The sequence below is a fragment of the Dinoponera quadriceps genome, unplaced genomic scaffold (genome assembly GCF_001313825.1).
Source record: "Dinoponera quadriceps isolate SergipeBrazil2010 unplaced genomic scaffold, ASM131382v1 scaffold1658, whole genome shotgun sequence".
Lineage (NCBI taxonomy): Eukaryota > Metazoa > Arthropoda > Insecta > Hymenoptera > Formicidae > Dinoponera > Dinoponera quadriceps.
Window position 1 is genome coordinate 1,513,040 of NW_014555920.1, and position 12,968 is coordinate 1,526,007.

A 12,968-nucleotide genomic window follows, 5' to 3' on the forward strand; every position below is an offset into this window, starting at 1 on the left:
CTTAACTCGATACCTATATCGATCCCCGTCATTTAACTTACTGACTTGCATATAGTTTCTGTACATGTGTGTGTGTGTGAGTGCGTATGAATAAATGAATATTATATGATAAATATATGCATATTTGATTTGAAACGCATTGAAATGAGGCTGCACTTCGTCGTTGGAGCGTAAAATTGGGAAACAATAATATCTAATCTACTATCATCGCTTACCGCGTTCCGTCCTGCAGCCGAAAGGTATTTTCCTCAATGACAATAGCAACACTATTGTATGATAAGTAGATAATATTTATATGTGTATATATAGCTACTTCTACGGTTTTTCATTTCCTGATTAACTTGTAGTTTAGATTTAGCCCGATGATAATGTAAAAATTGTTTTCTTTTCACGACTATCAAACTTTACAAGTCACCACCATAAAACCACCAGTTTAATGATCAACCATGAATAGAGAAAAGCAATTTTTAAATAATCATCAGTTGAAATGTAAACCACAAGTTAACCAGAAAATGAAAAACAAGGCCTTTTTATCTATCTAATATTTAAGTCTTTAGATAAGGCAATCATATCAGTCACAATGTTGTTGGCCTTGCTTTTTGGATCTCTATACTAATTCATTATTTATTTATAATTATTCTATTACTTTATTAGATTATTTGGGACTAGTAAAGTTATTACTATTATTATTAATTCGCACTATAATTTCAGTTTTTCATTAGATAACAGCCAGCACAAGAAACTTTGAAATTAATAAAAAAGTAATAGATACAATATATACTATATATGTATATATATCAAAATATCGTTTTTACTTGATCTTTTTATACAATATGACGATTATACAAGGAATGTGTACCTTCGTCTTAATAATATTTTGTTTTTTCAGTGCCCCTGCAAACAACAAGTCGTGGTTCTGTAATTTTATACAAATTGGAAACTTTCTTTTACAAATACTATTCTCTGCTTTAATCTACGGTATCCTTCCGTATTGTGTTACAGACTTCTATTATTCAATAATTGCACTCGCTAACAACTTGTTAAAGACTAACATTTCAGCCTTTCCTTCATAAGTCGCCAATCACTTTCCCCTCTTATGTACTGCTCGTTGTAAATTATTATATTGCAATATCATACACTGTAATATATCAATGATTACGCTCTGATTTCCAGTTTGGTTATTGCATCGTGTACATTCTCGATCACACTGTATATGTATGGACGCTCCATAGAATTGACTTTTAACATTGAGAGGATTAAACTCTGCATGTCCTATAAAGTGAACAAGTAAAATACACGATATCTTAAGCCGGTATACATTATGGTTTCATCTTACACTTAAGATTATCTTAAGTTCATCTTCAGATGCTGTACGGCTCATTTCATTGGCTACGAAAAATCTGAAGATAAATTTACGACAGTCTTGAATATAAGATCCAACTGATGAATACCGGCCTTAAATCTGGCAACTAGTACCACATGAATGCAGCATAAGAAGAATAATATATAACACATTACAATTACCTCGTTATATGGAGTGCCTTCTGGAAACATAACATGTGCGCTCATCACAGCGAGAGCCACACTATCACCTCGCTCATAAACAGTATCAAAAGGTGATTTAAAGTAACACAGTGCATAAAGTATACAACCCAACGACTGAAAGGAAGGCACACTATAATTAAATCCATTACTCAAGCCATTACTCGTATCTGATCGAAGAGACTTGTTTCACTGCTGCTGCTGCTTACCCAGATGTCTGTTCGTTCGTCAACCATGCAATAACTCTCAACGTTGAATAATTCTGGCGCCCTGTACGGCATGGAGCACCTTTCAGCAGCTAAGTCTTGTAAAGTCCGCGCAGCTTGCGTACCACATACTTGAACTCTGGCAGTTGTTACTGAACCTATATGGAACCTTATTAGTGCTTGATGACAAGCCTGTATGCCAGCTAAATATTAAAAAGACAACATAAAATATTGTCTACCTAAATCCATAATCACAGGTGTCCCATCATCACTAAGTACTATATTCGCAGTTTTTAGATCTCTATGTGCAAGAGGATCAGGCTTGGCTTCATGAAATGCTTTCACACCTTCACAAATCTGTAGAAAAATATTGAGTATATCTATAGGGCTCATATAATCGCTATTCTTAGCTCGTTGTTCTAATTCGTCCAGTAATGTTCCTCTCTGAAATTGCAACAGCATTGATAGGTTTACCAGGTCATTTGGGCCATATTTTCGTTAAAGGATTGTACCAGCGTACATGGTAATATGGTAAAACGATTAACACTTCGCTTGTTGTATTGACGATTGGGTCAGCTATACCCTCACGAGCTGAATCAATGCATTTTATAACATTAGGATGCTTTATCAGATTGTAATATTCTATTTCCTTTGCTGCCATTTGTTGATCCTCCGGCCCATGACAGATGATCTTCTTAATAGCATATTTCTTGTGCGTTGCGGCATCCTCTCCCAAAAGTACCGTACTGAACCCACTGAAAGTGGAAAGTTTTTAATTACACACGCGAAATCACAAATGCGAGATTACTTGTGGGACGAAGATAATTCATATCTTTGAAAAACTTGCCCTTCTCCAAGGTGTTCACGGATCGTATATTTCCTCGAGTTTACCGTAACGGTCTCTTTCGCGCAAATGCAACCCATTCTGAAAATCAGGCTTAAACCTAAGCTATTCATCTTCGTCGTTTGTCATCACGATAAAAAAAAAAAACGCAAAGAAATTTCACGAGAAGTAATCTCGCTCCGTTGTCACTGGCATACAAACATCTTGACACGTCAATTATATTAGGTTAAGAACTCGAGCGAATGTGAAGAGAGTCTATGTGTGAGTGGCTACTGGAATGCGAAGCGAATGTTATTCTCGTCTCTCTTCCTCTCTCTCATCTATATATTGATATTAGGGGTTTCACACATGTATTACTCTTGAACTTGCATCAAACTAGATACCAGAGACTGGGGGATTGGAGGATTCGTGAAAAGAATTCGACGAATTAGTTAATTTTCTTTTTACATCTTTGCTTTGTTTTAATTGATCGAATTCAACGACAATCCGGTGAATTCTCTTTTATCGATAGAAATACCTCTGAAAGTGACTTGAGAACCATCTGATTGGCTGAGATCTTGAGGCACTTTTATCGATGAAAGAAAATTCTGAATACAAATGTTGATCAATGAAATTACAAATATTCGAGTAAACTCGCCCATTTTTGTCAGTTTCACTACGTTTTGAGATACACAATCGACGTCGTGGGATTTAATAAAATTATAAGATACGATTGCGACTATTATGATTAAATTATGCTCTCTTACACTACCATTATTTTATTACACGTTATATATATAGAATGTAATATATATGGATTATAGTATGTTGCATTGAAGTACATAGCAAAATATCATAATCGACTTTGACATGTCTTCGATAGCCTTCAGTTTACGCAATTCAATCGAAAGCTGTTAAATATTTATGCGGTTTGGCAGTTCTTGCTAAATGTGTCATTCGGCTTTGGTTTTGCTGCAGTTTGTCCGCAACCGATTCTCCAGCCCGAAGCCGGACGACTTCGACGATCAATTTCCTCATCGGTCGGAATCAACTCGTATCGAGCTTCGAATCGGCGCCGTTCGTCGCTGCGGCACATGAGAAGCTAGGCTTCAGTGTTTTCGCATGCCGCGTCTGCCACGGATTTACGTTCGTTGTATATTTTTTCGAGTTCACTCTACTCCACCTGTGATCGAAGTGCTTCAGTGCGTTGGAAAAAATGTGACAGCACGCGACACGAAACACCGTAACGTGTCGCATCGTTAACGAGACTGGGACGATAATTGGTCGCGCTGGCTAACCTGATCTAACCTCACTGCGGTGGTGTATCATCAGCCAAATGTTAATGTACAGTTTATTACACAGTATATTTTTTCCTAGCAGTTTTTACGGTACGTACGTTGCGCTCTTCAATGCAATTTGCGAATCGTGAATTGCCGAGGCGAAAATTCGCAAACTTTCTCGCTCTGCCGCAGGCCACGTAAAATATTTGCTTTCTACTGTAAATACATAACGACGGCCGTTGCCCGGGATCACGATAGCGTGATTTTAATTACGAGATCACCACGTTGACTACGTTGTGTATCGTGAGAGATGAGCGAGACAGCGCCGACGAATGATGTACCGGAGAGCAACGGCACGGTTGAGCAGCCTGCTTACAACGGGGAGACGGAGGAACACATTAGTAAATATATCACTTTAATTCACATCCCAACTGCTTGTCTGGTGTATTAGCCGATAAAACTACTTGTTTCATTAGACAAATCTCCAGTGAGCCTAGTAGAGGACAAGATACCGGACTCGGTATGCGACAATAGTCCGAAGAAGAATACCAGCAGCAACAACAGTAGCACAACAAATAGAGCAAAGAAACGGAAGAAGACTCTAAGAGACGCCACTGCCCCAAAACAACCACTTACGGGTTATTTCCGGTAATGAAGTGAAAGAATACAGGATGTCTGAAAACGTGCTGGAAATATTTCAAGGATCAACTTGGAAATGCATTTGGAGTTAGAAAGTCTATGTAAACATGTGTCCTAAACTTTAGTTGTCGCTAAGTTATTGTTTGTTTCATAATTTAACTTTCTAGTACTCGCACTCAAAAGCTTATAGAAACATATAATTGTGTGCAGACTCCCCCCAGTCTGCGTGCTAGTAGTGGAAAATAAAGTGGCCAAAACTCGAGTTGAACAGGATTTAATAAATGAAGAAGTGTTTTTATAGTAATAATCAGAAATCCTATTGAGAACTTAACAGTCACTTCTATAACATACTGTGGTTATGTGCATTGAACACAATGGTGATAATTTTGAACATTTCTTGTAAACAAGATAAACAAAATGCAGAAGAATACTGCTTTATTTAGAATACTGCTTATTAAACCCTATTCAAACGTTCGCCACTTAAATTATAAAATAAACAATAACTCGACAACTTAAGTTTAGGACATATGTTTGTATAGACTTTTTCACTCTAAATACATTCCCAAATTGATCCTTGAAATATTTCCGATAAGTTTTCAGACACCTTCCATATATGTGTATTAAAATATGTCGACAATGAAGCTTGAAATGAGCAGGTTTTTGAATGACCGGCGGGAGAAGGTCCGAAACGAGAATCCGAATCTTTCATTCACAGAGATCACGAAGCTCCTGGCTTCGGAATGGAGCACGTTGCCACCTGATCAGAAGCAGGTTCGTCGCTTTTTCACGATATCCATTTGCATCTCGCTAAGCGCTAAAGGGACACTGAATCTTACAGCAATACCTAGACGCAGCCGAGCAGGACAAGGAACGCTACAACCGTGAAATTAGCGACTATAAGCAAACGGAAGCGTACCGTCTGTTCAATGAGAAACAAACGGAGAAGCAAAACGAGAGTAAAAAAGAGAGGAACGGGACTGGCGTAAATGCCGAGCAGAACGTACGATCAAATTGTCGTCACGCTCGAGACCGATCGCTTCGACAAAATGGCGTTGCTATTGGAAACTCCCCGTCTTTTTTTCTTTCTTTCAGGACGTGCAGCAAGAGAAGGACAATGATTTCACGGGCTTCGACATCCCTATTTTTACAGAAGAATTCCTGGATCACAATAAAGGTGAGGAATGGTCACTGCGGACGGAGTGACATGAGATACACCAAATACTGGTAACCGATGCGGCCAGCCGAATATTAAAACATTCACACGTTTGTTCGTGCAGCCTGCGAAGCCGAATTGAGACAGCTACGGAAAGTCACGTCCGACTACGAGAGCCACAACGCGGTCCTCCAGCTGCACGTCGACACTCTGCACACCGCTGTGAACGAGCTGGAATCCGAGATTTACCAGCAACGAACGACCAATCAGGCTCTACAGCGTCACTTGGACACTCTTCGTTCGCAACTGGCCACCTGCTTCGCCAACATACCGCTACCAGGTGAGCGTCGCCGCGAATCCCCCTCGATTCGACTCAGTCTTACTTCGCCACAATCGTGCAAAAACACTTTGGATTCCCGCAGAGACGCACAACGGTGCTACGTTACAAAATATCGACGGTTACTTCGAGAGGCTGGAATCCCTGTTGAACGGTAATGCCGAGCAGAGTCTACGTAACGCTGTACGCAATGCTATATCTCGTCTCGAGTTAATTGGATGACGATCGCCTCCTAGCAGTACGACTAGTACGACGTCGTTGAAACATCATCGCTCGAGGCATCCATATCGAAAGTAGCGAGGAACGTAAAGGTGTGTGTGTTGTGTGTGTACGCGTGCGTGTGTGTGTGTATGTACACGAGATAGCGAACGTGTTGGTTTTTGACAGTTCATCATGAGTCTACTTTCTTATCTTATATTGAATGATCGCCAGTTATATAAGTGGACATATACATATATATATGTATATATATATGTGTATGTATTGCAGCTGATTATTATTTTTGTAGCAATTCTATGGCGTACGCGCGACAATAATTTAAATCTCATTTTATATATCTATATTTCCGCGATCGAGGAATGTTTTACGGATAATATATATATATATATTACATATATATATTACACGTATATACGTATAATTTAATGTTATCTTTCGCTGCTATTTGTATATTTTAGCTCGATAATTAGGCGAATATGTACGGTTTTCGGTACACGAACATAGGGTACACGCCCGTTGAAATCAGATCAGCATTTTGAATTTACCGGTCGTCAGTCCGAGAACTTCTAGGAAGAAATCCGGATCGTCATTATTGAGGACACATATTTAGCGCTTATTAATAAATTTTGTAACCTTATCACAATTTATTGTCCATATTCAGCATGTGTTTTTTCAGCTGATTCCACATAAACCTGAAATTACGGCGATCTTTAATCAATGTCGCACCAAAATATGCACGCACGCACGCATGTAACGGTGATGGATTTCCCATTTCAAAAAATTTACCGGACTGTGGTCCTTACCTCAAGGACACCGCGTTGTGTCGACGATGTTGTTCAGCCTGCGATACGACAGCTTCGATCTGCGGCAACAAACCGATTATTGTACCCTTCGTTATCGGCAGGACCGATCGTAGAAACTCGAACGTGGGTTGCATGTTTAGCGTCAAGTGCTTTCGCATCGCAGCGGAAATGACAGTCTGGAATTTTTCTCTGAAAAGAAGACTCTGAACGTACACGTGTGTACGGAGAAATGTTTGCTTTTGACAATAATAATATCTCGAGGCATTCGTTTACCTGATTATCTTATTTTCCTCGTAGTAAGGACTCTTGATTACGTCACTGATGAAATCGATCGTGTGCAGCTTGTGCGGATGATGATCGTGAACCTTCATGTAGCATCCGAAGATGTTCGGCAAACAAACCTGAATGATATGTTCCACGATATACCTGGGATACGTTTTTCCATCTTTAAGCAGTGTCTTAATGAGCCAAGTTATCTGTATGAACATATAAAACAGATATATTTCGTTATTATATATATATAATTACGGCGCTGTTGTGCGTACCAAAATGGAATGTTTATGCATGACATTGTCGGACGATGTACTGTAAAAATTCGACATCAGCATCTCGAAGATCGAACGCATGAATTCGCAAGTCGCCTCTTTGAAACACTTCAGCAATATATCGGAAATCTTAAAACTGGCACCGCTGTTGATCTCAGTTATTAAAATCGGCAGGTATTGATCGAAGATATCTCTTATCATCGCCTGCAGAATTATATCACCCTTGACGTTCAATTTCTCCAGACCGAGTATCATCATGGAGAATATTCTCTTTCCCAATTGCTTGATATACGGCTGCGTTGAATTCTCAGGCACGAGTATAACCTTGTTGACCAGCGTTCTTAACATATCGTTCGGTTGATTCTGCGAAAAAAAAAACCCAAATTTTTTAGAAAATCAGAACGTCTCAACGTTTCCGTAATCGGAAATGAGTTGAGTCGCATACTTTAGTATACAGGATCGGCGAAATGCAGAGTATCAACGTCCCGAGGCACCTGTAGATCCAGAATGCCGCTTCCGAGTCTCTTGTTTCCTCCGTTATGGGTATCAGGACCCACTTCTCCAGATTCTTGAAGTACGTCCTACATTTTGCACTATAATGGAATCTCTCCTGTTCAGACTATGAAATTTTTAGTCAGTTGTATTAATTCGCCTCCAGACCAAGGCAGCAGTATTCGATTCATTGAGACCTTCTCAGTACCTTTAAAAGATTCTGCCTTTTCATGAGCGATATTATGAAAGTCAGGATGGGTTCGTTGCTGTTCCGAAATTCCTGCAGATCATCAGCCGATACAAATATATCTTGAATCTCATAAATCTCGGTAATATAATACTGCAGGATCTTTAGTTCCTCCTTGTCAGTGCCGTGACCGACGATAGAACACTTGACCCAGGCCTAGAAAATATCCTGTTTGAATTGTCTCGGAAAGTGTACATAGAGCAAACACATTATTCAATACGAACTTGAATAAGAGTGGTATCGAAATTAACGATTTCTGTCTTCAAGCTTCGTACAGTCTGGCTGTCCTCGAGAAGTGACGCTAAATAATACTGAGTAATTCTGAAACAATATATCTCTACGTTACTGTCGGTACAGATACGCGAATTTTCAGACAATTTTCACCTTGTATCTTTAATGAATATTGATGCCGCGAAATGTTGGAATAAAGACGCAACCGAATGCTTATATTTCTTGGCAGTAGCTGGATCCCTGATTCCCTCGAGCGTGAATATGACAGCTAGTTTGGCGATATCTTTGTAGTTATCGCCGCTGAGAACAGGATCGAAGACTAGTTGACGAACTCTGGAAGCGACAAAACACCAGAGCGCGTCCAAAATTTTTCTGGCACCATCTGCAAGCAAGCCTCGATTAATTGACCTGGACGAGATATATACAACGATAAATATTCACGATAAATATACAACTGAGGATATACTTTTGACCGGGACGCCGGTATTAACGCGCAGAGATAAACATACCGACCTGAATTGTCGCAGGAAACTTGCAAGACACACTTCTCGAAAACGTTGGCGAGCATCCCGAGCAAAGCGGCGATTCTATTTTTCGGACACTCCAAGAGGTAACGATCGATCCAGCCGCCGATGAAATGATGTTCCCCCAGATCCATTTTCTCGTTGCCGGATAAGATCTTATTTAGCACGTCGACGAAGTTTGTCATCATGGAGCGAGATACTTCGTCTTTACGGCAGCTTATTAAGTTGATCTGTTAAACAAATCGAGATATGCGTTTTCTTTTTTTTACGTATGCTTTTAAAGCTCAGTTACCCCCGTGTTGCGTCGAGCCGCAGCTGATGCTGCATTGTTATTATATATACATTAGTGGGCCCACTGTCTCGTTCGTTCAGCGAGACATAACATATATATATCCACGCAACGGACACGACTAGCGTTCGACCCATCTCCACGCGTAATGCGGCGGAGCATTCTCATTGGTTACTCGTATTTGTTACTCGCATTGTCACTCGCATTTTTTTGGTTTCCTATAAAGGGAACTGCCGCGCACGGCGACGGCATTGTTCGCTCGTTAGCTTCGTCGTACGCATCGCGTGACTAATAACAGAATACAAGAAGAAGCCGAGTCTTCATATTCATTGTAAGAAGCCGAGTCTTCATATTCATGATTCATTATAAAACTGCATTACAACCAACGAAACTAGTGTGCGGAGTGACCTTCCTCACACCTACGGAACATGGATAGCCCGATAGCCAAAACCGGTTTTACGACATCAGAGATGAGAAATATGACATGTAGCGAATTTCTTGCGACATGTAATTTTATTTTTTAGTCCCCACTGAAAAAAACATAATAATTTCGTAACCCTGAAACTTACAAAAAATGCGACAAACTCAGATGTCTGTCCGATACATCGCGTAAAATCAATAAAAAATTCCTGAAATAATGGTACATTTTTCAGCTTATTCTCAATTATCATGGTTGAAAAATGTTATTTCAGGAATTATTTCGCGATTCTACGTGACATATTGGACAGACATCTCGGTTTGTCACATATTTTACAGGTTTCAAGATTCGACACGAAACTATTATATTTTTCGTATGGCCGTCGAAGATAGCAGAGCCTTAAATACAGATGATAGAACTTACTGTTTCTGTGAAATGATTAGCTATAGAACTAAAGGATAATCCCTTTTCGTTGAACAACAGCAGACACACCAGTTTCCCTTTCCAAACTAAATTGTGCTTCTTGTTGTTTTCATTGTTTACCTCGTTTGTAGATGGCAACAGTTCCAGCATTGTTAAACACTTGCGAGAACAAAATGTAGGTTACTTACACATCGTCGACACACGTAACCGACGGCACTTCACACACATCTCAACTTACCACGTTAGTAGTATCTGCAGTAATGGCTAAAGTAATAAATAAAGATATGAAATTATATAGGCCGCTTTCGGAGAATTCCCTGACTTTGCTCTTGGAGAATCTCGTATACACGCGACCCTTGACCTGATTCCAATACTTCGCATCCATCTTGCTGTAGTTCTTCAAGAAAGTCCCTGAAAGAATAATCTTTACAACACGGAGTCAACGCGCGGGAAAGTTTTCGTCAGGCTTACCTAGCAGATGCAAGAACATGCTGTAGCTCGATTCCTTAGACTGCTCGAACTTGCCGTCAATTCTATCGTTGATTTGTTTCAGAATATCCGCAGCGCTTTTCCTAAAATAAAAAAAAAATTTGCATAAGAATATATTATGAATATTCTTATAATATTGTAACATAATATATCTCGAACACAGAGACGATTGTGATCGCGAATTTGCAGTTCACATCCATACTTTTCAAAAGACAAGGCCCAGGGCCCGGAAGTCTGCTGTAAGAACGGCTGGTCCAATCTCTTGTGAAAGCAGTCCCAGAGACCCAAAGACACAACTGATATCCTCGGTTTCCACCAGTTAATAATGAGGTCGTGTAACAACGGTATTATAATCTTCAGCTCGGTATCAAGTTCGTCCCTCTCGCCGTCCTTCCCTCCCTTGCAGACATATACTTTGAGAATTTTCTCAACTTGCTCGTAATTAGATCTGATCTGCAAATTCGATGAACGCTTATCTACCTGCGATCTCGCTGGCCTGATCTCTACGTTAAAATTTGTCATGTACTACCCTTGGCGAGGAAGATTGTAAGTATATGCCGTCGCTGCTGTATCCGTACAACAGAGACAAGTGGTATATTATCCAGATGCAGAACAGTTCGGAGTTTTTACAGTCTGACAAAGGACTCACTCTTCTGTGCCAGGACATTACCTCGGTCTGATTCTTATCTAATATTTTATTGATACAAACGTTTACATGATCCCAAAATACCTGAAGATGTATCATTTAACCATGTTATTCGAGCCAGGATGACTGCAGGGAATCGTTAAAAATCCATATTCCTACCTTAGTTTTCACCCTTTCCTCAAAGTTATCGATGAATATCTGAAGCATCAGCCACAATTCTCGTATACACGTACAATTGTACGGCGTTTTCTGCTTCAGATCCGTGGTCCAGTTCAAGGATAACTGAGAGAAGAGTAAATGAACGTTAAAACAATACGTTAGTAATAATATTGTAGGAACACTATGAATTCTTTGATCACAATCACCCTCTCGAACACTTTCAAAGCAGAATATATCAGATCATTGATGACCGTTGCAAATGTATTCTCAAACTCCTCCAATTGCATGTGTATCGAATCCTGGTACCACATAGTGCGTGCACGCATCAGCGTGACAAAGAACCATCTTAACTCTATGTGCATATGATACAAATGAAATTCTGGTTGCTTACACTAAAACAAAAATCAGACATCTTTAGTGGTCTGATACAACTTGATCTGCTTTCCTGCAAAGATGACACATTTTTTTTCAATTACCTTGTTGCCTAAATTAGAAGCTGCATAAAGCAGAGTGGAATCTGGAATACTGTGCAATGTGCTGAAAAACTGCTTGATGGAGCCGAACAAAGTGTCCACATCTTTACTGATTTCAGGTTCTATTATTTCCAATATACTGAGATCCCATCTTATACTGCGACATTTATTACGTATAACTGGATCACTCATAATTCAGTTAGATATCATTAAAATATACCATTAGAATGGCTTTTTACTTACCTGTTCATGTACGCACGAAAATATAAAATGAATTCACAGACCATCTTCCTTATGGAGAAATAATCACGACGATCGTCGCATGCTCCAGATATTGTGATAGATCTGTTGTGTCTACTTAATATCTTCAACTGCATCCTACAAAATTAATATACATGCATCTATGTAAGTTTACAGCGTAAGTTTACATCTCCTAGAAATTTTCTCATTCAAGAACCAAAGCATATTGAGAAAACTATTCTCACTCCATGCAGCTAGTGAGATGCTTGAGATTCATCACAGCTATGGCTCCAGGCATGACGCAGTTGAAGAGACTGACTTCCCTGTGGGAGAAGGAATATTCCGTCTGCAGGAACAGCGCATTTTCCACTTCCTTGTGATAAAACAGGCCGCTCCTGTTCAACTGCCAGTCGTTCACGTTGACCTTGCCCCCGCAGTTGCAGACAGCGTCGAAGTCCATCTGCAAAATCACCCAAATTTAGCGTGAACAGTGACGGATACGTGATACGACGTAAAATAACGAATTTCGCACGCTCGTCCTTACGATCGGAGCCTACGGAGAGAAGACACATCTCGATCTGATCGCCGAACCAAATCGCGCTCAGGCGATCTCGACGGGGATCCCGGACGATCCTGAGGAAGCACAAACTCACACGCTCTCCCGATCGGTGGGTAATTTTCGCGCACTTTGCCGGCATTCGCGGTGACTCGCCGTGAGCTCGAACTCGGGGAGGGATCGAGCAATCGAACGAGAGGTCGAGAGCTCGCGAGCGGAGTTTCGCGTTGTTTA

General features: G+C 40.1%; 3 protein-coding genes across 7 annotated transcripts; 1 reads left to right on the top strand and 2 right to left on the bottom strand.

Moving 5' to 3' along the window:
* Positions 1-4: 4 nt before the first annotated feature.
* Positions 5-7,377, top strand: LOC106745773 (high mobility group protein 20A). Of its 4 annotated transcripts, none has more exons than XM_014621683.1 (8): positions 5-239; positions 3,550-4,252; positions 4,328-4,499; positions 5,147-5,261; positions 5,329-5,490; positions 5,583-5,664; positions 5,768-5,983; positions 6,066-6,842. In XM_014621683.1, exons 2-8 carry the CDS (start codon positions 4,162-4,164, stop codon positions 6,200-6,202), a joined length of 975 nt encoding a protein of 324 aa, XP_014477169.1. In that variant the 5' UTR covers positions 5-239; positions 3,550-4,161; the 3' UTR covers positions 6,203-6,842. The 4 variants fall into 4 exon arrangements, 3 of the variants coding, with proteins under 3 accessions (XP_014477169.1, XP_014477168.1, XP_014477167.1); XR_001374548.1 differs by lacking the exon at positions 5-239 and adding an exon at positions 7,300-7,377 and having other exon boundaries at positions 3,468-4,252; positions 6,066-6,291; XM_014621682.1 differs by lacking the exon at positions 5-239 and having other exon boundaries at positions 3,468-3,959; positions 4,044-4,252.
* Positions 787-2,865, bottom strand: LOC106745774 (serine/threonine-protein kinase 16). Its single transcript, XM_014621685.1, has 6 exons — positions 2,596-2,865; positions 2,269-2,503; positions 1,988-2,192; positions 1,752-1,906; positions 1,525-1,659; positions 787-1,272 (listed from the first exon to the last, which is right to left on the bottom strand). The coding sequence occupies exons 1-6, from the start codon at positions 2,703-2,705 to the stop codon at positions 1,156-1,158; spliced, it is 957 nt and encodes a 318-aa protein (XP_014477171.1). The 5' UTR covers positions 2,706-2,865; the 3' UTR covers positions 787-1,155.
* LOC106745771 (protein MMS22-like) lies at positions 6,595-12,890 on the bottom strand. Of its 2 annotated transcripts, XM_014621678.1 has the most exons (20): positions 12,723-12,890; positions 12,424-12,638; positions 12,182-12,316; positions 11,942-12,095; positions 11,672-11,857; positions 11,466-11,588; positions 11,190-11,390; positions 10,863-11,113; positions 10,643-10,743; positions 10,410-10,582; positions 10,172-10,330; positions 9,031-9,271; positions 8,671-8,899; positions 8,511-8,607; positions 8,248-8,442; positions 7,993-8,166; positions 7,548-7,910; positions 7,276-7,478; positions 7,003-7,191; positions 6,595-6,891 (listed from the first exon to the last, which is right to left on the bottom strand). In XM_014621678.1, the coding sequence occupies exons 2-20, from the start codon at positions 12,636-12,638 to the stop codon at positions 6,837-6,839; spliced, it is 3,444 nt and encodes a 1,147-aa protein (XP_014477164.1). In that variant the 5' UTR covers positions 12,723-12,890; the 3' UTR covers positions 6,595-6,836. The 2 variants fall into 2 exon arrangements, with proteins under 2 accessions (XP_014477164.1, XP_014477165.1); XM_014621679.1 differs by lacking the exon at positions 6,595-6,891 and having other exon boundaries at positions 7,048-7,205.
* Positions 12,891-12,968: the final 78 nt, after the last annotated feature.